General features: G+C 42.5%; 1 protein-coding gene across 1 annotated transcript in view; it reads left to right on the top strand.

Moving 5' to 3' along the window:
* The window catches only part of Wnt2 (Wnt family member 2), a 40,468-nt gene that overhangs the window by 7,963 nt on the left and 6,414 nt on the right, over positions 1 to 26,091 (top strand). The window contains exon 4 of the mRNA XM_075953449.1: positions 14,658 to 14,922. Coding sequence (XP_075809564.1) covers positions 14,658 to 14,922 — 265 coding nt within the window. The remainder of the gene's footprint in view (positions 1 to 14,657; positions 14,923 to 26,091) is intronic.

The raw sequence follows: 26,091 nt of genomic DNA, 5'->3' as shown, positions 1-26,091 counted from the left end.
TTTCCTGGAGTTGACTAAATGTGGTGTAGACACAGCTTCCTTCCCACTGTACCCCCAGCCCAGGGCCACTTGTCCTAAAGAGTACCATCAACTGGGCTGAGACATCCCCACCCATGCCCTGCCTTCCTTCCCACAGCTGAGGTCAAGGAGTCCACCCCATTGCTATGCACACTGGAGTGAGTCAAGTATTTTATGATCCCTCTGGATAATGTGGAGTCCAGGCAGGAGGTATCATCTGCCAGCCAGATAGTTCTTCATCCTGAATAGCAATAGAATATTGAATACTTGTAGGGTGCACCAATACCCAGAGCATCTTCTCCTAGATATTCCATGAAAGCAGTTCACCAAGCCTGGTGAGATGGTGTCTCCTGAGTGGCTTTTTTGGAAGCCAAACCCAGTACTAACTATCAAGCCTCCCCCACTTTTTATGCTACTGGCTGAATAAGAGAGCCAAAGAAACACCCTTATCCTTTCATCCTGATGAACCTCCTGGTCCATAGGAATCCAGTCTGCAAGGGCCTTTCAAATACCCATTTGGTGCATAAGGAAAGTGAAGCCTCGAAGGTTCTCACCAGGAATTGGTCAGAGGTCAGGACTAGAACTCAGGCACTTCAGCCTAGTATCAAACCGCATCAGTGCCCATGGTCAAGGCATTAACGAGGTAGGATGGCTCAGATGGCATCTTGGCCAGACCAACAAGAGAACCAGAATGTTGTTATCTCTGCCTTTGGTCATAAAGTAGAAACTGGCTGAGATAAACAAATATTTGGTCTAAACCACTAAAAGATAATCTAATTGCCAAAAGAAACAGCTGCAATTTGTCTTTTGTCAATAAAACATGAAATATGCCTGATATTAATTTGTAAAAAAAAATGATAAGCAAAAAAGTGGAAGGTGGGGAGGAGGGACTGATAGGCAAAAGCACAGGAAAAGCGTAGAACAGAACCGTTTGGATGAAATCCCCTTACTGCGCTCCTGAAAAGAGCAAACCTCATTTCAAAGAAGCCGAAGAAAGGGACTCTCACTCCGCACTTGAAATAGGACTAGTGTGGCCCGAGCTGTTTACAAACAGTGCCTGTTTTGAACTTAAACATTAACATTCTTCATTCGCGTGAAGCTGCGGACTTATAGTGACCAGTGCCAAGAGTATAGGCTGGGGTTGTGCAATCCTCCAATTGGGAACTGCTGTTTGCGCAATGATTTAGATAAAAATAATCTATACTGGCCTTTGTTTGGACACTGCTAGAGCGTTTGTACGTTGTAAAGCATGGTGTCTTGGATAGGAGCACACTGCTTAATTAGGATGGGGCATTTTAACTGCATCTCTCTATTTGGAAGGATAGGCAACATTGTATCCGAAAGAGTGTAACATAAAATCTATGTTAAGCTTTTCTAATAGCTCATTAGACACTGAATCTTCAAAACGATAGATCTTAGCTATTCTGTACCGGGTCCTACATAAACAAGTGTTTTAATGTAAATCACGTGATTGCTCACTGCACAGAGGTGAACAGCTGTCGGGCCTCAGATGTTCTTCTGCCTACTCCACAGAACTTAGGAGGCTCCTTTTGATTGGAATAAAAGTGCACACACTGACTTTTTAAAATGTGGCTTTAATTAATGGTGGGTGGGCAGATTTTTTTTTCCAAGGAGATGCATGATGTCAGTGAATATGAACTTTAATGAGAGTAAATGTATTGAGATAAACATGCGTCTCTAATTCTCTTCTTGCGGTCATTAGGCCCCCGGTACCAACTCCCCCTTCTCACCAGCAGAAGGTCTGTGGGATCAAAATGAGAACAGGCTGAGCTCGTGTTTGAAGGCAGCCTCCTGAGCTAAGTTTCCAACTGGCCCAGCTCTAGAAAATCTCAGCCCCCCAGGACTGACAGCAACATCAGTCAGGAGTCTTCTTCTGTTACTTTTTAGTGCTTTCCAAATTGTCTGATAAGAACACCATCTACTTTTTAAAATGAGAGTATTGTGGTGTGTGTGGGGGGGGGATAATATATTCTATTTGAAAGAAAAGTCATCTGTTCTGAGATATATCTGTTTAGTCAATGCTAAGTCACAACTCAACACTGCCGTCCACATAAGACCTCAATTTCCCCCAATAACTACAGTTAATTAATTTATTATGACAGCTGGTTAGAGCACCCTCATGTGTTTCTCTTCTGTAATACCATCTAAGTCTGTATTATTCTTTCTAACCATTTTCAAAAGACTTTATATTATTTTTCTGCTTTCATGCTCACCTGAAGTTTGTCTTTCATTGACTCTAGTTTTCTGGTTCCAAATAGAATTAGGAAGTAAGTTCAACTGGTTCTAGAATGCTCTTCCGCAGTTTCTTCAGGCTGTGAGTCTGAAGAAGCCATGCTGCGAAGACTCGCAAGTTAAATTAAGACAATTTTCAGTGAATGGCCGGCAAACAACACCAGGTCAGAAGCCACTGTTTGTTCGCTTCCGCGACCTTGTTGTAAGGGGCTTTGAAAGTAGTCTGTTCTTTTTCTTTCTTTCTTTCTTTCTTTCTTTCTTTCTTTCTTTCTTTCTTTCTTTCTTTCTTTTTTTTTGAGACAGGGTTTCTCTGTGGTTTTGGAGCCTGTCCTGGAACTAGCTCTTGTAGACCAGGCTGGTCTTGAACTCACAGAGATCCGCCTGCCTCTGCCTCCCGAGTGCTGGGATTAAAGGCGTGCGCCACCACCGCCTGGCTAGTCTATTCTTTTTCCTAAGAAGAAATAACCACAAGTTCGGTAACTTTATTAAGAGACTCTGAATCAGAGTAATCTTTCAATCGAATCAAATACTGCTCTTTAACAACTCTAGAAGTTTCCATAAGAATATGAATTTCCATAACAGAATGCTATAAAAATGTTTTCTCCAAAGCCTTCTCTTATTATGGCGGAAACAGAAAGGACGTGGAATTCAGTGGTCAGACTCACCTCAGCATTCATCTTGCAATAACAGTGGCCTTGCTCGCTGTTTTTGCCCGATGTAATATTAAATGAAATATGCAGAATATGCGAAGATAGGTATAAGCAAGCAGCTCAAGCCTCTGGTGTGGAGCAGGTACTTAGAGAGGTCTCTTTCCCATTAGTGGCGCCTACATTGTTTATGACTCAGGTAGGAGAGGCTGGCCCAAACCGAACATGAATTGTTATTAGTGTTTAGTCAGTCATTCCGTCTTCTGTGCAGCCCAGTGCACATTTAAGACAAGCATAGTTTTGCCGATTTGTAGAGTCCTCCTAACTGTTCCGTAAGAGGGTCTTCCCACATCTTTACAGGAATAAATGGAGCCCAAATATGTCTAATTTCAGGTGGGAAATTGCCCACAAGGAGTTAAGGGGCCCACGTATGGTCAGATGATGAGACGCCAGACTCAGGGTTCAAATACCGTTGTGTCTGCCTGTAGGCACATGTCTGTATTTCCATGTTGTCTCTATTTCTGAACCTTCTAGAAAAACAGCAGCTGCATCCTGTCTTTGGAAGGTGGCTTCGGTGAGGACATTTCCCCTTGTGCAGCTTCATCTCGCAGACTCTCTCAGTGAACATGAGGTTGCCCCTTGTTTAATCGTTGTGTTTTTAATTTTTCCCACACAATCTATTTGGATCATAAGTTCCACTCCTTTAACCCCTTCCCACCCTATCCATGCAATTGTGCTCTTTCTCTCTCTTAAAAGACCAAAAACAAATAAGAAACAAAAAAAAGCCAACAACAAAGCATATCTATCAACTACTCCTGAGCACAAGGCTTGCCTGGAAGTGTGGTTGATGTACCCAGTGCCACTACACTGATAAAAACTGATTTCCCGCACCCAGTAGGTATCAATCGCAAACACCTCCTAACTAGAGGTGAGATTTTGTGCTCACCCCTTTTGTGTCTATAACTATCCTAGCTAGATTTCAAATTGTAATATAAAAGTTTTAGCAATAAAAAACATGCTATTGTAATAAGATATTACAAAATATTACAATATTTATCATAATAAAAACAGAAGCATTGATGAATGGAATAGAATTGAAGATCCAGACATAATGCCACACACAAAAGGACACCTGTTTTGTTTTTTAAAAGACTCCATAATAACAATTGATTCTAACAGGGAAATGATGTTTTAATGTTGAAAACATGGCCATGGGTCATTGTGAGCTCCACTTGAGCAACTTGATCACATTTGAAAAATTCACAGAATGTCAGCGAACGACACTGCAAGTCTGGGCGCACTGGGTGATACTTAGTTCCAAAGAGGGCTTGTCAAAGCCACCGTGACAAACACACTGGGGAGCACTGACTGACTCAGATGAGAAAGCAGAGAGAAGAGAGAAGTGCATGACCACAGGAATAGCTTTTAGTCAGAGTAATGGTGGCGTTAAAGTGCAAGAAAAGCTGCCTCTGGTGGCATTGTAGGGAAGAGGCTGTTAGCTGAGGAGATAAATGTCTCACACACACAGTACACACATTCTCTCCCTCTCTTTTTTTTCTCTCTCTCTCACACACATATACACTCACACACACACACACACACACACACACACACACGCTCTCATACACTCTCTCTTTCACACACACACACACACACACACACGCACCACATGAAGCCTACAAACTAGAGACAAGAGATTTCCCATAGAGAAACACCATAAAGGTGAAGAATGACCAGGGTTCCATAGAGAAGCTACTTACAGACTTAATAAGACCAAAAACAGGACATGTATCTTTGTCACACCTATGCCAAGACATTTGGATGCCCCTGGAAAAGCACAATACTTTAGTTCAATATTACATATTCTTTCATTCCTTTTAACTCTGCTTTGAAAGAGTAATGGGTATCAAAGTTCAAACCTTTTATGATATATTTGAATTAATGATAAAAATGGATTTATTAAGAGAATTGCAAGATTTCTTCTAGCTCCTTGAATTTTATGACTAGTCTCAAGTATTGGTCTCAGGACTATTATAGCTTGCTCTCTGATATTAACTATAAAACAAAGCATTTCATAACTTTGCTGATACTGATTTCTGTAATAATGAAGCTTAATTTTGTCCATAGTAATCATGAACAATTTCTAGCTATAGATGTCTTCTTGACTGGGGCAATAAGAAGTCAAAATCCTATAATACTTGAACACAGCCTTGGACAAGCTGCCTATAACATTTCTATAGCATTGCCATAGAAAACAAGATGTCTAAACATATGCACCGGGTTTCAAGAAAACCTAAAAGTTAAGTACATTTTCCATGTGAGAAAACAGGAGTATTTACTAATTGAAGTGATCTGAAAATTCAGTTCTGTTGCTATCCTGCATTTTGTAGGGGAGGACCTTCTGGAACGAGGGACTCTAGCATTCTGCCCAAACAAGTACCAGGCAAAGATTGAAAAGGGGAAGCATCAAGGCCTTTTGGGGAGGCCAAGAAACAGCAAACATTTTTAAGTTCATCCACAGGAAATGCCTCCAAAGTAAACATAACAAAAATCAGTATTGTATAACTTATAGGCAGAACTTTAAGGTTAAAAAAATCTAAATTCTAATAAAGATATTAAAAAATAGATGCTCTGATACCACTTGAAATAGGTAATAAACAAATAATGGATGTGACTTCAGATAACTGGAATATGATGAAAAAGAAACCCTACTCATAGAAAGAAAGGAATATCAATGAACAAGGGAGGAAAACCAAACTGCACCGCAGAGCCAAGCTGTGTTTACCTCCTCTTCACCCTGCCCTTCCCATTAACACCCTCCAACATCTTTACAGGATGCAAAGTTCAGCTCGCAAGTCTGTTTCCCAGCTGATCTCCTTAGTCCATAATACTCAAAACTCAGATCTTGAGACTTCGGAGTGAGCGCCCGCCTCCGTCTCATTAAACCCCAAATTAGTGTGTATTCGATACACTATACGTCTCCTCATACCACATGAACCGAAACCCAACCAAAATGAAAGTTCTCAAACAGAGGATAACTCTTAACAAAATCAGTTCAGTTCCATGAAGGTTCTGTTATTAGAGAATAACAGCTGAATTATTGTTGAGATGGTTGGTCAATGGGAATGCTAAGTCCCACATATACAAATCCCACACCTTATATTTTCTACCCAAGCAAGCCCACCTACAGTCACTGTTTTTAATAGCTGACAGAACTGAAGCAGTCCCAGGACCTTACTGAACGTCATAAATGTTTGCAGAAGCTAACCAATTGCACTTTCTCTAATAAGCATTCCTGCCTTCCCTGCTTCCAGTGCGTGTACAGTTGAAGGATATAAATTGTTTCGGGGGTTCAGGAACTCCTATCTTAGAGATGTGGGCCTGTCAAAAGGATTTAATTGGTAATAAATGCGCTTGGCTCTAAGCCAATCTGGAAATTAAATAATGTGTTTTTAATGTGTGTTTCCTCAGGAAAACCGATAGGACCAGAAATATGTTGGCTGCTTTGTGAAATACAACTAACTAAAAACCGGAGCAGCGACACTTCTTCAAATGCCTCGGTTTATAAGTACTCACTACATAGAGACCTAAAACAAATTATATATTTGATTTTTAAGGCAAGGCCAATTGATTATTGGCAAGTATTTTATGTAATATAAAATAGGTGGTCTTTTTTTTCTGATTGAAAAATTAGTATGACTCAAGTTAGAATTTGCAAGCTTGGCAATATACATGTAAAACATTCTTCTGTTCTTTAAGGAAACCTGATGACGTCACCTTAGTAGTTCCTTCTGTTTGATTTTCATAAAAGTTTATGTAGGGAACCTTCTTGTTGAGGGAAGTTTGTTCACAATAGGCAAAATAATTCTTTTTTGAACCTAAAGACACAGACATTGTGAGAAGGAAGCTGTAGGACTCACTGAATCTGGGGAACATGTACCCAAGGTTTTGTACATCCAGGATAAGAAAACTATCAAGCGAGTTAACGTGACACCTCAGGTGTCCGCATTGTCTGCCTGTATATCTCAACTACAGCCTGTGGGTCGCTGCCTCTGAGAGTTCAGTATCCTCACTTGTAAAGGGGGATAGTAATATACCTTACATGCTTGTGCTGATTGAATAAAATAGTTACTTTAGATGCATAACATGCTCTGGCATAAAATAAGAACTCAACGAATATTATGCCTCTTTATCATAGTCTGATAGCAGGCTGGGCAAAGAAATATAAAATAGAATCTTATACACAATGCATGTATAGCATATCCTTCTATAGTTCTCTCTCTGTGTCTCTGTCTCTGTCTCTCTCTCTCTCTCTCTCATTTGCTTTTGCTTTTGATTTTTTTTTTTTGAGACAGAGTTTCTCTGTTTAACAGCTCTGGTTTTTCTGAAACCTGTTTTATAGATCAGGCCAGCCTTGAACTCACTGAGATTTACCTGCCTCTGCCTCCCAAGTGCTGGGATCAAAGATGTGTGCCACCACTGCCCAGCCTACTTTCTCTGTCTTTTAACATACAGAATTTTGTCTCTGTGATATAGAATGCTCATATCTAGAATTCCTTTTTATAATTGGAAGTTTAAAATGTTAAATTCTAAAAGTAGAAAATAGACTCTAAGTCAAAAACTTAAAAAATGCTCAAAATCAAACATTTAAGGGTTTCAAAAAATATGATCAGTAAGATTTTAACACTGCAATTGGAGAATGTTAGAAAAAAGGGTTATATATTGAGCTAAAAATGTTCTTTGTACTAGTGCTAAACACCAAAATAAGGGGGGGGCTACTGTTCTTGGAACTGTCCTATCTTATCTGTCTTTCTTAAACCAGCTGTAGCACCGGAGCTTGCTTATAGTGACGGGGTAACAGGACACCACAGAGTGAAAATCAGCTGGCTTTCTGGTACGCAGTGGTGGAGGAAGTCCTCAAGGATCATTCTGGCCAGTTTGATGCTATAAAGATCTGTGAGAGCTGTGGAATTGACTAGGGGATGCCTAACAGGATTGGGCCAATGGCCCTCAGTAAGAATCAAAAACAGGAATAGAACATGAGAGCTTTTAGGAGAGATTTCAGGAGACAACAGAGAAGAGGCGCTCTAACTGCATGGCGGTGTGTTTCTGAGGTTGTGAGTGAAGCTGTCAGTCTCGCACCGGAGAGAAACGAGTTACAATTGATTCTTCTTTAACAGGAGGGCAGCAAAAAGAGAAAAACAATATTTATAGATAGATATAAAATTGATAAACTGAGCAATGGAAAAGTGTGTGCAATAAAATGGAAAAATGACTCCCAAATTAAAATCAGTAATTTACAGATGGGAGGAGAAATTTTACAAAGCCTGATTAGTCTTCTCACCAAGATCCAAGAAAATAGTAAGCAAAAGCGGAAGTCTTGATATAGTGATGATAGGAGGACCGGAATTGGATGAGGAAACCTAAGTGCTCTCCCGAAAGTAAAGTCAAATGGAGTTTAAGCAGGTCCACAAACAATCCCCCGTTTCTCACTTGGGTTGGAAACCAGGCACCGAATGAGCAGACAGATGAAGCAATCATGTCCGTTTCACTGCTGACTGGAAAAATCCTGCACCAAGGGATGGAGCCCTGTGCCACACAGTGCTTCCAAACAGATCACAGAATGTGGATTCTCCAGCCCTTTCAAAGGCAAGGCATTGAATCCCATTCATGAGTTCTCTGGCTGGTTTGCGAGGCTTGGCCATAGTGTTTTCTCTTAATAGCCTAGCAGATGCCACCGTAGAAGAGAGGAGAAGCCGTTAGTCCTTCCTTCAAACTCACCAATCGGACAAGTCCATTTCCCCATTCTGGGGATAAAAGAACAAAAGATGAGAAAAACTAGAAATGTTACTTTAGTGCATTTCCCCCCTCAACAAGCCAGGAAGAAAAGTTTTTTAAAAAAAAAATTAAAATTAAAAAGGCCCAGAGAATGTATTTGCAGGGTCTATGAACCAATTAGAATGCCACAAAGACTATGGAAAGTGCAGAAAGGCAAATTTAAAGAGGATATTTCAGCACTGAAGTCTACCAATCTAAGTTTAAAAAGTCTGATAATTGTCAGGAAATGGGAAAATTGGGGAAAAATTCCTAAGGTGTGCTATTTCAGAACTTCAAGAACACAGAAAATATTCTAGGACTTTTTGTGTGAGGAAAAAAAGTGAAACAAAAGCCAAAACAAATCCATATTAAAAGGATCAATAAGAAATCCTATTTCCCACCAGCAACACTGGAGGCTAAGAACCTGAAGGCTACACCTCCGAACTTGAGAGAAACATCATCAAATCCAGAATTCTATACCCAACCAAGCTATTAATCAAATGTGAAGGCCGAAGTAAGACCTTAGACATTGAAGAATTCCGAAAATGTACCCTCTGTGCTCTATCAAGGAGTTAAGAATGTACTACAAGCAGAAAGAGCAGTCAGACAAAAGGAAAACATGGCATCCGGGGAAGTGTGTGTGTAGAGTAGGCGCACATGATGTTAAATCTCAGCTCTGAAGCTAGTCCTTCGTCCTACGAGCCTTCTTCATGTCAGGGAGGCTGTGCTACAGGACAGCGGATAAAATTCAGTCCCACGACGTCCCTGCACTTGACCTCACAGTTAACAGTAGTTAGCGACATTATTATCCCTCATCCCTTTCTGTGGTCCATTGATTTCTGAATCTTCTGTGGATACCCAAAATCTGAGATGTTTAAATCCCTTACATAAAATTGTGTACTATTTGCACATGACATATATGTGTCTGTATGTATGTGTATATATATACATATATGTACACATATTTATCTCCTTCAATTAGCATCAGTTGATGATTTAGATGATACATAGCTGTTATGGCATGTTGAGTAGGGAATAACGATCAGAGAAAGTGTGAGCATGTTCAGTAAGGACACAGCATCATAGATCTGATACTGCATGCATGAACACGATGCTCATGAACAGTACTCAAACGGTGAGCGGTGGAGACTGAAGATGTGTGGGCTGGCAGAGCCTGTCTCCACTGTGCTTCATGGGGGTGGACGCAACGCAGAGCTCACATCTACAAACTCGAGTTTTCATTTGGGGGAATTTCCTGAAGTTCCTCCTAATTTTTTTTTAATCCAAACTTTGTTGAAGCCGTAGATAGAGAGAGCCAATAAGTATTACTGTATGCAATTTTTTGAATAAGCATCTAGATATATCATGGAAGACTTAACTGTAACTATACGGTAGTGCTCTGATTGGGTTATTCAGTCTCCTGTCATCCAGTAAAATGTCACCAGTTCCTCCATCAGCAGCTGTGAATGGGAGACCCCTAACTCTTTACCCAGTGCGTCTGAAAACCTCAGGGGTGTCCCACCACTCACTCAGTTCTTCTGCGTGGTCTACTAACACACAAAGCCATTGAATTGGGGGTCTCACACCTTTGGGCGCCTTCTTTCATTCTCCCCAAATCAGCCACAGGGGAGATTGTTACCTGTGGAAATTTTTTCATGATAATTCAGATATCCTAGAAACACAGAGTGGGAAACAACTGGAATTAGATAACTAGTTTCCCGGTCCATAAACATGCAGTGCCCACCCCTGCCACAGGCCATCTCTTGTGCTCTGCCTTCCAGAGGCCCCCAGTCTCCGGCAGTGGAGCAGGAACTCCTTACCCTCTGTCTGAAGTCCGGGGACCTGACGCTCAACCCAGGCTGTGTATCAGAATTACCTGAAGAACTGCAAGTCCTCCATTTCAGGCTTCAAGCCTGCCCCACCCCCTCAAGGTTCTGATTTACTCAGCCTGGGAAGGAACTGCAAATGATCCCCAGGTGATTTTAATGCGCCGCCAGAAACAAGAACCGCGGCTCTGCTCTCTCCAGTTGCCAGGGAACAGTCCTCGGATTCCCGAAACTTTACTACACAGAGTAGCTGGAGTCTTCCCCTCTCTTGCCAGACTCTGCATTTCCTCAGACCACAGCCGGGTTGTAAAAGAACATTTTCCCTTCCTTCTCTGCGTGGACACATATGCTGAGCTCTAAAAAGCGGGACATACCATATATATTGTTCTGCATTTTGTTTTCATCACTTGACTTTCTTTCACGCATAAGACACTGACCTGCCTCATCATTTAAAGAGCCACAAAATACCGACATTCACCAGGTACCTGAACTTACATATCCATTTTTCCACTCGTGCCATCCTGGTCTCATAGTTTGCTATTGCAAATACAATAGAGTGAATTTTTGATTTCTCCTAAGAAGGGAGGGAAATGAGATGGATAATTCAAAGTTTCAGGAAAATCCCAATGTGACTGAGGATTTTGTATGTTTGTTAAGGAAGACTGCAGATCTTGGAGTACAGAGTTCTTTTTCTGTCTAGCTAGTGACTAGAGATCTTACTGTCCTTATTGTCTTGATTTTGGAATGGGAAAACTAATTTTCTTTGCTTAATTGTGTTGCGTACCTGATAGTGCGTGTAAATCACTGTGTGTAGAGCCTGACTCAGTCTGGTTAAGACCTCAATAAATGGTTGCTGTGGTCAGTAAATGCTATTGTAGGACTAGAGATGTGATACACTTGCTAGATGCTTGCACAAAGCTTGGACAGAATCCAACTACCAGCAACACATAAAAACTGGGTGTGCTGACATATACCTGTCATCCTGTGGAAGCAGGTCAAGGTCATTCTTTGCTACACAGCGAAGCAGAGGCCAGCCTGGGCTACATGCGACCTTGTCTGAAATAAAAGCAATGGGGTTATCCAGTGGTATATTAGAATTCAAGAACCTCATGGTGTGGCCCCGTGCTTTCCTCTCTCCTCACGTAGTCTGGAATAGAATCTCAGAGCACAGATGATCATCCCTCTACTTCTCCGTTTGAGTTGCGCTTTGCTGTTTTCAGGGTTAAGGGTTGGATTTTAAAGGCTATAAATTCTGCAAAGAGAAAAGGTACAGGTGGATCCTAAGTGCGAGTGTTGGACATGCCGTGTAGTTAACTGGAGTGGAGATGTAGCGCAAGCTAGTAAGGGAGTATGAGCTCTCCCTATGGTCTGTCATTCACCCACAGCCAAGAACTGACTTGGGTACTTTCACCATGGTGGAGGGGCACTAAATAATGAGGAGAACTTACTGTCTTGGATCACAAGAGGTCTGGATGTTGGGCAAATCTTAGTAGGGCTCATTGAGCATCTCCACAACACTCTCCAGAACCCAGTTCCTCACATCTTTCAAGACTATGCATGCAGCTTCATACATTATCCTGATTATCCTGTTGCTGATCTCATGTCCTTTGTATCGTACAATACAAAAAAAAAAGTCATCAATAGACAAAGAAAAAGCATTTCTCCTTATGTCTCTTTGGAAAAGTAAAGGAAACTTCCTTCCAAGCCGGACACCCATTTACCCGGAATCCCATTGATACAAATTGAAGCATCATGGTCCACACACTAAGAAAAGTCGGTGTGTGAGCAGGGAAATGAACATTCACGATTTAGGCCGCTCTGGGATCAGAGAGGCCCTGGTCAGGCCTGGAGCATGCAGCTTCACAACCCCTAAGTAAAGCCAGTAGGTAGTCAGCAAGGGAGGAAATGTGTTTACCCAAATCAGCAGCATCTGCCTCTACCATGTGCTTCTGTAGTCATCGCTTAGGTGTGTTTTGCAGATCCAAACTTAGTATGCAAATCTTCCCACTAACCATATGAGAATGTCAGCTTTGCAGTTTGTCACCTGGAAACTTAGCATGACAAAGGCAGGGCAAGGATGTTTCCTGGTATTTTTAGAACTGGGAATGTTACTAACAAATGAGTAGCCTAGCTGCAAAAAGGAATATGGGAGGAAGAGAAAGGGTGGAGTCAGTACTTGGCATGGAGTGTGTTCTATAGGATGCCCTCAGATCTTAGGAGAGAAGCTTTTAGACAAAGTTGGGGAGCCTAGAAGGTATTCCTTGGGTTGTGTTTGTCTACCACCGGGTAGTCCAGTGAGCCTCATACCCAACACCTGGAATGTAAAGACCATTGGCAGGAGGATAATTTTTAAGATGCCCTCTATAGATGTCCAAGTTCCCATAATGTAGAGAATCCAATTCTTTGTTTTGGCCTTGCATTGCTGGTCCACAATCAGAAGGACTTAGCCCAGGTATACGGGGGCACAGTCTTGTTTATGTGGGAAACACTATGTGGATGCCAATACTCCAAGTTGGAAGACAACGATCCAGCCACATAACCAAACAACCTGAGGCCACTGTGACACCTGGCCTGTAACTGTGGTTCTCTTTGCCCCTGAATGCTTTTGACATATTTCCAGGCTAGTGAGTAAACAGACACTGACTTCTGGAATGGAAATCCTCTCTGCACACCTGACTCTACCATATCTTGGTCAGGCAGCAAGTCTGTGCAAGAGGAAAAGCCAGGTCAAGCACTAAGGCAAAACGACCATGGCGAGGTCACTAGGCAGAGGCAGCTGAAAACGACGTGAACGTGTGAGGGGCAGCGCAGGCTGGCTGAGACCTCAGCTCCCGGCAGCCTAGTTCATCTACCCTCCTGTCAACTGACTTGATACTTCATCCCCCACGGATGCACCAGAATCTCAGAGAGAGTGCACACAGGGTTGAAAGTCCTGCCTTCAGTTTCTTAGGAAGAGAGACCGTGAATGTTTTGCTCAGGTAGCACTTTGTAGAATACCATCAAGGGATCCACTACCCCACTTACCTCTCTGCCCTCCCTTCAGATCCCTCTAGTTTGGGGATTCAAGCGGGTTGGCAGAGAGGCTCCACTGTGCTGTTTTTGAATGAGGACCAAATAGAGAAACTGGTGGATCCCCAGGGTTTCTGGTCTCCTTAATGGCGTTTCTTGGAGTCTCTGGATCTGAGTTTTCAATACTCACAACAGTGCAGGAGGGAACTGTTGCAGTGCAGGAAGGGACTGTTGCATTGAGACCAAGTGTACACAGCAAGCATTCCATATGTAGTCACAATATCTGAGTCATTGGACGATGAGTCTTAGAAATTGTGTTATCAATACAGGTTGTACAACCCTCACTCTTAAAAAAAAATCTAAAATGAAATTTGTTCCCAAATCTGACATATTTTCTATAATGGCATGATGGTGGGATGGAAAATTCTCTACCTGGCTACATGAGACAGGTTGCGATCAAAACAGAAGCAATCCAAACTCCAGTATAAAATTATCTTCTGGCTACATTTCCAAAAATTATACATAAATGAATTTCCAGTTTATACTCGGACCCCATCTCAAAGACATCTCATATTATATGTGCAAATATCCCCAAAATTCAAAACACTTCTGGTTTCCGACAGAGGATGCTCAACATTGTAATAGTATGCGTTTTTAAGATAAATAAGTTATTATGTATTAGAAAATATTTCATTTAATCTGTCTTTAAATTGTTTTTGAGAAAGAAGCAGGGGGATCAAGAAATTGCATAGGAAGGAAGGGGGCAGTATCTGGGGGGAGCTGGGAGAGGGGAAAGAATATTATCAAAATATATTGTATGAAAAATGCTTTAAATTAAAAATAACTAAGCTGGCTATGTACCCTATAAAACAGTGAGCCTTGGTTACATGGATTGTAGATGGGGTTCACAATTGGAGTCCCCTATCTTTTTTCTACCTAAGGCCACAGTTTCCATGGTGTAGCCAAAACGACCAGCAAGTGACAAAGGATAGCGCAGAGCCCCAGGCTCTGAGGTAGAGAAAACTCATAGCTCGGTCCTGTGCTTAGGTCCACCCCACTGAGCTCTCCCCTCTGTCTTTTCCTGTAGGCTGTTAAGCGGTTCCTGAAGCAGGAATGCAAGTGTCATGGTGTGAGCGGCTCGTGTACTCTGAGGACATGCTGGCTGGCCATGGCTGACTTCAGGAAAACAGGCGACTATCTCTGGAGGAAGTACAACGGGGCCATCCAGGTCGTCATGAACCAGGATGGCACTGGCTTCACGGTGGCCAATAAGAGATTTAAGAAGCCAACGAAAAATGACCTCGTGTATTTTGAGAATTCTCCAGACTACTGTATCAGGGACCGAGAGGCGGGTAAGTTCCGAGAATTCCTTCAGGGAGCAATGCTCTACAGTCTACTGGGTATACAATACTTTTCAGCAGGCCATTTGTATAATTGCAGATGCCTGCCTTCAGGCTCCAGGCTCATGTCCTTTCTAATTCATACTGAAACTGCACAGAAAATCCTCCCAAGTGTCTAGAGAAACAGGTTGATACTTGTGCAGGTACTGAAGAAACACAAATGAACAAGAAGGTGTGTGGCCAAGAGTCAAAACACGCAGGCCGGCAGAATTCCTGCTTGTACCGAATTTTAGTTAGAGGCTAGAAAAAGGTTATGTGTGGTTGCCCAGCATCTTTCCTGAGCTGAGCAGGGGACAGTTTTGTAATAATTTTCCCCCATGACACATCCCTCCACTGTGACTCGGAGATGACCCCAGGGCTTGGGAATTTAGCCTCTTCTGAAGCCTGCCCTGGGTCACGATCCCAAGCTTTGTTCAGTGTAATTACAGTTGTCAGACATTAACGAGCAAGGATGAACCCCCATTCCTTTGGCCATAGGTGGGCTCTGTATAGGCAGTTGTGATTAGTGGTGCCTCATTATTCAAGCCACGCCCTTCCCTTGCAAACAACATGTTCTCTATCTATCTTGAACTCCAAGAGTCACACTTCTAGCCTGGACATAGCAGCTGTCCCCACCTGTTTGCTTCTATAGATGTGTCCTCCCCACCTCTCGCCCTCAAGGTCAATATTAGGCTGCAACAACTCCGAAGATTCTAGAGCAAAATAAGAATGAGTGAAAAGGCCTCAGCCGACAGGAGATGATGGGAACCCACAACACACTTTGGCTCAAGACGTTTGCTTACTGGGAAGCAATGGCATTTACTATCAGAAAAAAAAATAGCCTTCAATTTAGATTCTGGGTTTGTTTTCCATTCGGAAATAATTGCAAAAGAGTCAGTGAGACAAGGCAGATGCAGCCAGCTGCTAAAGCTAGATTAACTGATAGGCAAGACTACCAGGGAGCATCTTAAGAAGCCTGGAGTCCTTTTTCTGTCCTTAGTTATTAAAGTTTCTTTGGAGTTGGATGAGTTAGCTGCCGGCAGCCTTTAGCATGTTTGTCCATGTAGCCTATGAATGCTCACTGCTGAGCATAAATACCTGATTCTATACCCTGCTGCATTCCTGTCATGGTTTGGGACTGCTACCAAGTTATCCTACCTTCCAGACAACAAGCTAAACGGAACCACACTGCAAACTGTTGCTTTGATATAAGTCAACCCAGGGCTTCGCTTCTCCCCTTAGCTAACTATTCGACTCTACAAAGGCCATGGACATGGAGTCCCCTTAATCATTTTAGGTCCCAGGAATAGACACCTGTGTACTGAGCACTGTCCTAAGATCACTGTGCACCTCCCTGGTCTTGTTGAATCTATGAGGCAGTGCTAATCCTTCAGTGCTGTAAATTAACAAGACTGTAAATTTTTACCGGAGGAAAATGGGAGCAAATGATGGATGCTCCTTAGCAATCAGCACCAGCCAAATTCTCAACCAGTTCATAGAGTCAGATGAACAGCCTTGAACATCCCTGTCCACATTAGACAGTTAAGATTGAATGCCCTATTCCCACATCATATATGGAAGGGAATGCACGCCTGGCCCCATGCTTGGCCTGAGCCTTGAGCCTAGGATAACACATCTGCTTCACCCATTTCCTAAGCATGACCGTGAGAAGACATAAAGATTAAAATTTCATATTAGATCTTAAAAACCTGCTGCCCATAGACTTTTCTGGTTATTTGGATTGATGCAGTTTACATAATGAAGGAAATGGGAATGCCCAATGAGTATTTTCTTCCTCATTGGTATTCTGGGAACTGAAAAACATGCTTCCTCATCATACAGAAGAGTTCCTGGATGTAACTCTCATGCCCTTTTAAGCTATTGAATTAATTATTCTTGTAGACTTCATTCTTCACATTTGTATTAGAATGAAATTCTGTTTTCTGTTTTTAAGTGTGTGTGTCTGTGTTTGTGTGTGTCTGTGTGTGTGTGGTGTTGTGAGTACAAGTATCTGCCAGAGGTGAGGACTGTCAGAACCCCTGGAGCTGGAGTTACAGGTGGTTGCATGCACCTCAGGGGTCTAAAGTTGGATCTCCTGCCAGAGCAGTAGGTGCTACTGAATGTTGGCAGTCTGCATCTTGACCATAAAACCATAGGCATCATCTGTTCAGTGCCCACTGTATCCCAGGCTCGGTCTGTACACTCTCACAGATTGTGGGCTTCTTGTTTTATAGGAGTGGGAACTGAAGCTCTAGGGGGTAAGAACCTTGCAGGACTCTGTCTGCCCTTTCTGTCATTTTACTCTGCCTCTAGTTGACTTGGTCAGAAGGGCACACAGTTAGAGGACCTGATGGAGGAGGGTCATCTGTCTATGTGTTACTTTCATTGGTTAATAAAGAGACTGCCTTGGCCTTTGATAGGACAGCAGCTTAGATAGGCAGAATAAACAGAACAGGATGCTGGGTAGAAGGCAATGAGGCAGATGCCTCAGGCAGATGCTATAGCTCTCCTCTCCAAGATGAACGCAGGTTAAGATCCTTCCCGGTAAGCCACCACCTCATGGTGCTACACAGATTATTAGAAATGGGTTAATCAAGATATGAGAGTTAGCCAAGAAGAAGCTGAAACTAATGGGCCAAGCAGTGATTAAAAGAATACAGTTTCAGTGTAATTATTTTGGGTAAAGCTAGCCAGGTGGTAAGACACAGCCCGCTGCTCCAACTACAAGGACCGGCTTCCAAAGTAAGCTATATAATTTGATCTTTTATTTCTATATTTTAGCTCATTCAATTGAAAAATAGGTGAATATTTTGGTTCTTGGATGTTATTGATCAAACTGGTCTTTTTCAGTATCCACTTCTAATATAATAGATCACATTTCCAATATGTTTACCAGATTATTTGTAATTGTATGAAATATATAGAAATGATGTCCTCTGTAGCTGTGCCCAAGAACATGCCAGAGTCATCCATGTGACCTGAAAACTTTCTTTTTAAATTTTGGTAACTACATGCGATTATTTTCATAAACCGTGGCTCAGAATGTCTTATATCCCATTAGACAAAAGTCCACTTTGTTCAAAGAGTATTTCTGATCACAAATACTTGGAGTGTTATGCAAATAGCTACAGGGGTGAGATGGAGAGAGCTTCGCTGCAACCATGCACTGGTGGAGGTCTTGCCCATTGTCCTGTGACTCATGGCCGTCTTCAAAGGAGGATCTTCCCTGACTGGGATAAACTCCTGTGGTGTGTGCTCTACTAAACTGTTCCACACCACACTGGAAATTTCTGGGTTCAGTCTTCCCAGAGCAGCCCCTAGCCTCTCTGGAAAGAGAGAGATGTGAAAGATAGCTCCAAGAGCCCTGTGAATAGAGGCCTCCTGCATCTAACTCACAGTGAGGGCAGGAGTCTTCCCCTTGGTGGAAGTAAGGCATGGGGACTTTCAGTCTACAGGAGGGAAGCTGCTGGTCTGAGTGTGTAGCAGAATGAACACTCAATGTGCTAGAACAATCTACCGTAGGAAGGGTCTGCTTTCCGGTAAATAGAACTCTCAGTGTGTTTAAAATGAGCTATCATTCAAACGGATTTTTCTTTTAATTAACAAAGGGCTAGACAAGCTCCCAAGAGAGAACAAAACTTTGTAGTAATGTTTAAACTTGCACATACATCGCTTTTCTTTCTTAATGGTTTTGTTTACTCTATTAAAAGTCATACCTGTGCTCCCTATTTTTCATCTTCTCACCCTTAACGGTCGATTTGAAATAATGAACACTTAATATTCGGTTTACTGGGCACCTTCTCCTGGAGAGCACTAGAAGACCAAGCGTGGTTCTCAGGTGGTTATGGGTGAGTGTGGTGTTTGAACTAATTGGCTATGGTCTTGCTCTTCCCCCCTGCATCCTGCTCAGAATAACAGTGCCGAGGAGCGCGCTGGAGAGATTTGCCGATTGTGTTTATGTAGTGGATACATCTATGGGTTCACTTCATTATTCTCCATAGTGGGGCCCTCCTCAGAGACCCATATGACCAGAATCAGGGGATTCCCATACTTTTCAAACTTCTCATTAAAGTTTAGAAAACCAATCATTTGGTTGTCCATAGTCCTGGTTTAGCCCTGTTATCAGAGAAGAGGAAATCCCAGGACCCTTTGTTCTTAGCATCCCTGATACTTAGAAAGGGTGAAAAGTATTTTTTTTTGAAAAGTGTTTTTTGCAGAGCTCTCAATAGATATCACTTTGAGCAAGCCATGTTTATTTTGAAAATTCATCCTGTCTTGTTTTTTCTTTAACATGTAGATCCAACATCTCTAGCAAGTAACTAACTTGTTTAAATGATTCCAGCCATTAAGACTTCTGTTGGAATTAGTTTGACATCTTGGTTATTAAGTCATTTCTCCAAAGAAAGCCTGACACATTGATCCAAGGATTCACAGAGTGGTTGGCCTGAATGTTTCTGGTGAGAACACATCACCGGGAAAGATGCTGAGACCACAGCTGAGTTCCCGACAGGTCAAGCCTGCTCTGCATCCCACCCATACACATACCCTAACTCTTGGCAGTGGTCCCCTCACTTTCAGATCAAGAAAACAGAATCCCAGAGTTTTGTGATTTGTCCAAGATTTCATGGGCTGGAACTAGTTAACAGAATAAAAGGAGTAGATAAGAATCAGAACAAAAAAAATCCATATTTTTCTCACTATAGTTTCCCTCTTTGGATCCTTAGGAAATTGGGCAGGGTGGTCTTCTGTAATAGAGATTCAGTATGAAGACATGGACCTTTAATGGGGGTACCCACAACACTGGGGCCTCAAAACTGATCAGAATTAAAGAGGCACATTTGGATTATGTCAAAGCCCTTCTCAGTTAGAAGCTCTCCACGACTTTTTCCTTTTTCCCCCCTTGAGTAGTATGCATGTGTGAATGTGTACATTCCTCTGTGTGCACGTGTAGAGGCCAGAGAGGATATTGTCTTCCTCTATCATCCTCTGCCTTATTCCCATTGGGCGGGATCTCTTACTGAACCTAATGCTTGCCATTTTGGCTAGACTGGCTGGCCAGAAAGCTCCCAGGACCCACCCATCTCTGCCTCTCACCACTGGGGTTACTGGCACGCACAGGCTGTGCCTGGCTTTCATCTGTAGGCTGGGGGGTTTGCATTCAGCTTCCCATGCATTGAGCCATCTCCCTAGCCTACCACTTCAAATTTTTAAGGGAATATCTTTAATTTTTTTTCCTAATAAATAAGAGAAACTTTTGAAGAAAAAAGTGTGGAAACAAAAACCAAACACGCCCCTTATTCAGTAGCTGAAGAAGACGTGTGTTTTCTGCTGATCAACTATAAATACCTGCGGTGCAGCCAGGTTCACAGAATGCTAGGAACTGTGTGAGGCTGGGCGTGTGATATTTTGCAGGCCAAATTGGAGTCCACATCTTAGAGAGGGACTTCTGGGAGGAGCACCCCGGTGGCTCTGGAGTTATCTAGCCTGGTGATTGCCCCCAGGCCTCTGTAAATCAAAGCAGCCCTTCAGTTAGAGATAGGTGCATCTGTAAGGAAGGAATGCTGCCCTCCCCTGCAGAGGAGGTGTCTGCACCTAATCACAGACCACTTTCACTGGGTATGATGTAAAACTCTCACCCATGCCAGAGGTTATCCCGAGGTCTCCTCTCCAACCAGAGGAAACAAGCGAACCTCCATCTCTACTCCAGTCAAGTTCAAAAACAAATGGGGCGCTTGTGTAACATGCTGCCCTCTGAAAACCCAAAGCCTGACCGGCAGCTGTTCCTGATGTCACTATTTCTTCATTCCTATGCAAGCTATTTGGCAAAGTAGCCCTTGAAGTCCATGGCAACCCGGCTCCTAAAATCAAAATGTCCAGAGACTGGTATTCTGGATAAGTCTTGTGTTGTGGCCTGACCTGCAGACACTCATGAGCATTGACTATATCCTGGGATGCGATTAAAAACAAGGAAATAAGATTTTAACCAATGGATAAAGTCTACTTAAATATTAGTATGTGCACCTAATGCCAGAACATTTTAAGTCCTTCATTTCTTTTTTTTTAAGAGTTATTTATTATGTATACAACATTCTGCCTTGATGTATGCCCACACGCCAGAGGAGGGCACCAGATTTCAGTACAGATAGTTGTGAGCCACCATGTGGTTGCTGGGAATTGAACTCAGGACCTCTGGAAGAGCAGCCAGTGCTCTTAACCTCTGAGCCATCTCTTCAGCCCCCAGTCCTTCATTTCTTTACTGAAGAAATATGGAGATTGTTCAATATGCCAGACACATAAACCCTTGGCAGTGCCAGGAAGGCAGAGTTGGTTGGTCCTTGCTATCAAGACTTCACCTACCATGGGTTCTTTATAGGGGACCCAGGCAGCAGCCAGGCAACACTACACTGTGACAGGGAGCCCTCAGTCTGAGACAGGTGTCTTAGGCTTTGCTCCTTGCTTCCTGTATGTTCGTTACTTTGACAACATAAAGAAGCCGCTCATCAATTTATGCTCTGAGACTTACAGAAGTTAATGAATTAATATCTAAAGGGTGCAAAGAGAGCCAAAACAGGACTATATGGAGAAGGTTTTAGTGGGACTTCTAAATGATCATTTACACAGAAAATTATTAATGCTGCGCAATGAATAGTAATTTCAATCTAGCAAACCATTGTTTCAAGTTTGTAAGTGATATATAACACATATGGAAACCTTTTGAACCTCAAAACACTCCGTTGTCTAGTGTACTGCTTATGCTCCTGGCCTGTCCTGTCCTATTAGCTCATCTTACACCTCAGTGGCTGCTTTATTCCCTTCTACTTTGCGGTTTTGTGGATTCTTTTTTCAGTTTTCTCAGGACCCTCGTTTTTCTTTCCATGCTTTCTTCATGGTCTGATCTTTTCCATCCTTTCAGCTCTAAGTATCTCTATCAATACTCCTGTTCTCTTGCTTTATCCTGTGTTTAGTTCCCTGCCTAATAAACTTATTTGCTGACTTCCTTCCAAGTTGAACTGCTGATTTGTCCGACTCTCAAAACTTGTCTCCCCCTATTTTCCAATGGATCCACCCTCTGCTATGGAGGCCAAGCCAGCCACATGCAAGCCAATCGCAATCCTGCCTTCTCTTTTGCCTGTATCGCCCACATCAGAACTTCTGAAATGTATGCAGGACCTTTCTGCTTCTCCATGTTCATCGCCATCTGAGAGGCCCAAGCGCAGCTCAGTTTCTGCATTTATAGAATGGGCCAGTGGTTAATTTTTAGTTACCTCTCGGCCCCAGCCGGCCTAGCTGGGACTCCCATGTTGCCCAATACTCAGTATATGAACGTGATGGACTGAATCAATGTTCATTCACTAGCTCAGTTATCTACTTGACAGCTTAAAGGTAGCTTGGTTTCCTTGCAGAGAATTACAAAGCCTGTATGTTTCTCTGTTTTTATCACTGATTAAAGGGCTCTACCTGTAAAATGTCCAGTATGCAGTGTTAACTGAGTGTTAAATAGGACTCTTGCTTTAGTAGGCATTTCCCAAGATTCATGGTTATGTTATGCTGCTTGTCAGCCCTTACCCTGGATGAGACAGAAGATGTCAAATAAACAGAGTAACAGACTACATCTCTGCTTCCTGCTGCCCTGTGCACTCGGTTCTTTTACTCTTCATTTCCATCTGATTTCACTATTAGTGAAAACAAAGTGTTTTTCTATCCAAAGCAATTCATTATAAATTTATACATATATCTACAAATATATATATATATATATAAAACATATGTAAGTATATATAATCTACAAATACATATGTTATCTTCAAAATACAAACTTAGGATATAAAAATGCTAAAATGACTCTGTCCATAAGAATGAAGGTAAAACTCGGTAAACAAATTTTATAAGTCATTTTGTAGATTCAATTCCTTGACATTGTTTGAACCACTAACAACAAATTAATCACCGCATAGGTGAGTGGATTTGGGGTGTGTGTGTGATGAATAGCAAAGCTTATTGCTAACTGCTGTATTAATCGTTGCAGACAAAGAGAGATTTTTAAAGTACAGAAGATAATGAATTTGATTCTTTTAGCTTTCCCATTGAAATTTGCTTATGTAAATTCCACATTATTAGAGTGCAACCGAGCCCTGCATTACGGATAGGCATCTCAGAGTCTATAATTTATTCTCTACTACTATTTATGTTGATTGGGAAGCTTTGTTTCTCCTTAATATATGCTTCACCTTGTAATTTCTATGGCTCTTGTGATTGAGAATGGATTACATTGTTCATTTTACATTGTTGTAGTACAGATCCCTAACCTGCTGCCATAAACTCCCTGAAGTTATGAATATGAATTTCTACTGTTTCAATATGAGCCATGCCTTGATATGGTAGCACACATATATAATCTCACCTCTCTCAGAGAGCTCAAAGTCAGCCTGGACTACGCATAAGACCATACCATCAAAAAATAATAATAATAACCCCAACTAACTGCATACAATTTAAAAAATAAGAATGTACCACATTTCTGGCATGCACTCTCTATGCTAAGTGGAGATGTTTAAATAAGGGTAGGCTTACCTGCTGGGCTCCCACTGGGTACCTGCAAACTTCAAACACTTTTTTGAAAAGTGTACCTTCTCCAGACAATTGGAAAGCTGTTCTTATATTTTTTTGGTTGTGAGCCTAGTCTTCAACAGTTGAATCATCTCTCCAGCCCGCTGTTCTTAGTGTTTAAGAAACTGTTCTTAATACTGTATTAAGAAAACAAGCAATTGTGCATTGGCACCTGAGTACTATACATTTTGTAAAAGAAAGGATGGAGCCCATCTTTTATCCTGAGGAAGGTGGGCTCAGACATTATGAAATAGTACATGGAGCCAACTGCAGGCAGTGTATTATAGCCCTACTAGGAAGCGTGTTATAGGTCCTTGGAACATGTCCAGACAGAGTATACGCCGTGGAAGATGTTGATGCGGGCCTGAGTCTTGAAAAGGTGAAAAGAATTCCCGTGGAATGGAGGGAGAGGAAAGTTTCCAGAGGGCAGCGAATCTCAAAGAGCACCATCTAAGGGCTGTAAGTGATACCAGAAAGTCACTTAGTTCATTGGGGAGGAGAGCACCTATTTGGAGAGTCTGCAGGCTGGGAGTTCAAGGAACATGTAGCAGGGTGAGTGTCGGGGTTGGGAGAGGGAGAACAGGAAATAACTTGGACAAGACTAGATAGACCAGGTATTGCAAGTCTGAGTCTGGCTATGGCAATGTTAATTCCATTGTAGAATTTCCTAGCTTAAAAGGACATGCCTTTCCCGTGCCAGTCCAACTTTTCCAAGCTGGGAAGATGAATAAAAATGAGTAAAATCATCTGAACTAAGTACAGATATTGCCTTTCCTAAGTAGCATTAGCTTTGCAATCCTTCACGTGAGGAAGGGGGGAAGGCCCGCAAGCAGATGGATGTGCGGTCTCTAACGTTTGCTCTGCAACATTCTTTTGTTCCCTCAATAAATCTGTGTCATTAATGACAATGTGTAAGTCAAGCAGAGGAGAAACAGCCTATTGGATGACAGGCTTAAGTGAATCTTGCTGTAGGCCCTAATGGTCAACATATGGGCCTCTGTTGGACTGAGTGGCAGGAATTTCTAAAGATAGAAGGAGAGGGAGGGATGATGGGGAGGGGAGGGGAGGGAGAAAAGGAGTGAGAGATAGAGGGAGGAAGGGAGGGAGGGAGGGAGAGAGAGAGAGAGAGAGAGAGAGAGAGAGAGAGAGAGAGAGAGAGATCGAGGAGCGCCCTTCCTCCAGGTTTCCGAGGTATGGGTCTGGGAACTATTAGGCAAAGCCCCCCGTCCCTCCTCTGCTGTCAGGAAGATGCATGTTGGTGGAGACAGAAATGTTTTTACACTGGGAACCCTGACTCCATTATTAATTTTATGGCTCTGGGGATGGGATGCTTGATTCTGTAAGTTCCCTTGATATTGCCCCACCAAATATGATATGTGGTCCAAAAAACATGCGATTTAGAAACTTCCCTTCTTTTCCCAAACACATGTGAGCTCTTATTGTGAGTTGGAATGAGGACACAACCCAGGGGGAGAAGAAAGGCACGTTTAGCCAGAAGCAGCACCCTCCACCTTCCCATGACATAGGCCCTCCCCGTCGGTAGAGACTGTCTGCTTATGGACGGTCACAGAGTGTAGACAGCCAATCTGAACGACTGTTTGGGGTAAAGATGACAGGAAGGCGGGAGTCTGAGCCTACAGTTCTCTGTGTCAGGGAACTGAGCTCTGTCGCCAGGCGGGCAACACATCTGGGCGGATTTCACCACCAAAGCAGAGGGACTGTGAACTACATAAGTCAAAGCATAACAAGAGAATGTGATAAAGCAGCATGGCTTTTCAAAATAAGTGTGTTAATTCAAAAAAAGAGCACCCAAATACATGCGTGTCCTTAAAAGATGACAATTTGGGAGGTCTGACCGAGAGGACCATTAGCTGAAGCTATTTTTCAAATGTCTAATTGGTATTTTGAAACCACCATCCATGCTGCCTGACAACCTGAGCTGGGAACAACATAAAAGTCAGACCCAATCGTGGGTGTATCTGTGATCCCCCTGGAAGCTCATGGGCTAGACTGATGTAGTTAAAAAGTACCCTGTTTCAAACAAGATAGAAGCAGAGGCCCAGTACCCACGGTCATCCTCTGACCTTTACATACACTGTACTTATACTCTTACATGAATACACAGATACCATATGCACATAACATGTACTTTTTTTTACAAAAGAGAGTGTACCAGTCCAGGGGAAATACAGCATAAACCACTGTATTAACAATTCCTCTTTATTTTCTCACAAAACCCTATGTGACTAAACAGCCAACAACATGTCGCTAGTTGCAGAAGAAGACCCTCCCTCCCAACCTCACAAAAGCTACAAATCAGGCCCTTTGTGAGTTCTTTGGAGGAGGTGAGGCACGGGGAGTGTAGTTCTGAGTATGGATCCTCCAGCCTCACCTGTGTCAGGCAAGCACTCTAACGCTGAGCTACATTGCCGCACCTGGGCATAGGGACATAGTCTCACTATGTAGTCCAGCCTGGCCTAGACCTTGTGATCCTTCTCTTTCAGCCTCTCTAGTGCTGGAATTTTAGATGCTTTC

Source organism: Microtus pennsylvanicus, chromosome 19 (genome assembly GCF_037038515.1).
Source record: "Microtus pennsylvanicus isolate mMicPen1 chromosome 19, mMicPen1.hap1, whole genome shotgun sequence".
Classification (NCBI taxonomy): domain Eukaryota; kingdom Metazoa; phylum Chordata; class Mammalia; order Rodentia; family Cricetidae; genus Microtus; species Microtus pennsylvanicus.
This window is presented reverse-complemented; position numbering and strand designations above follow the sequence as displayed.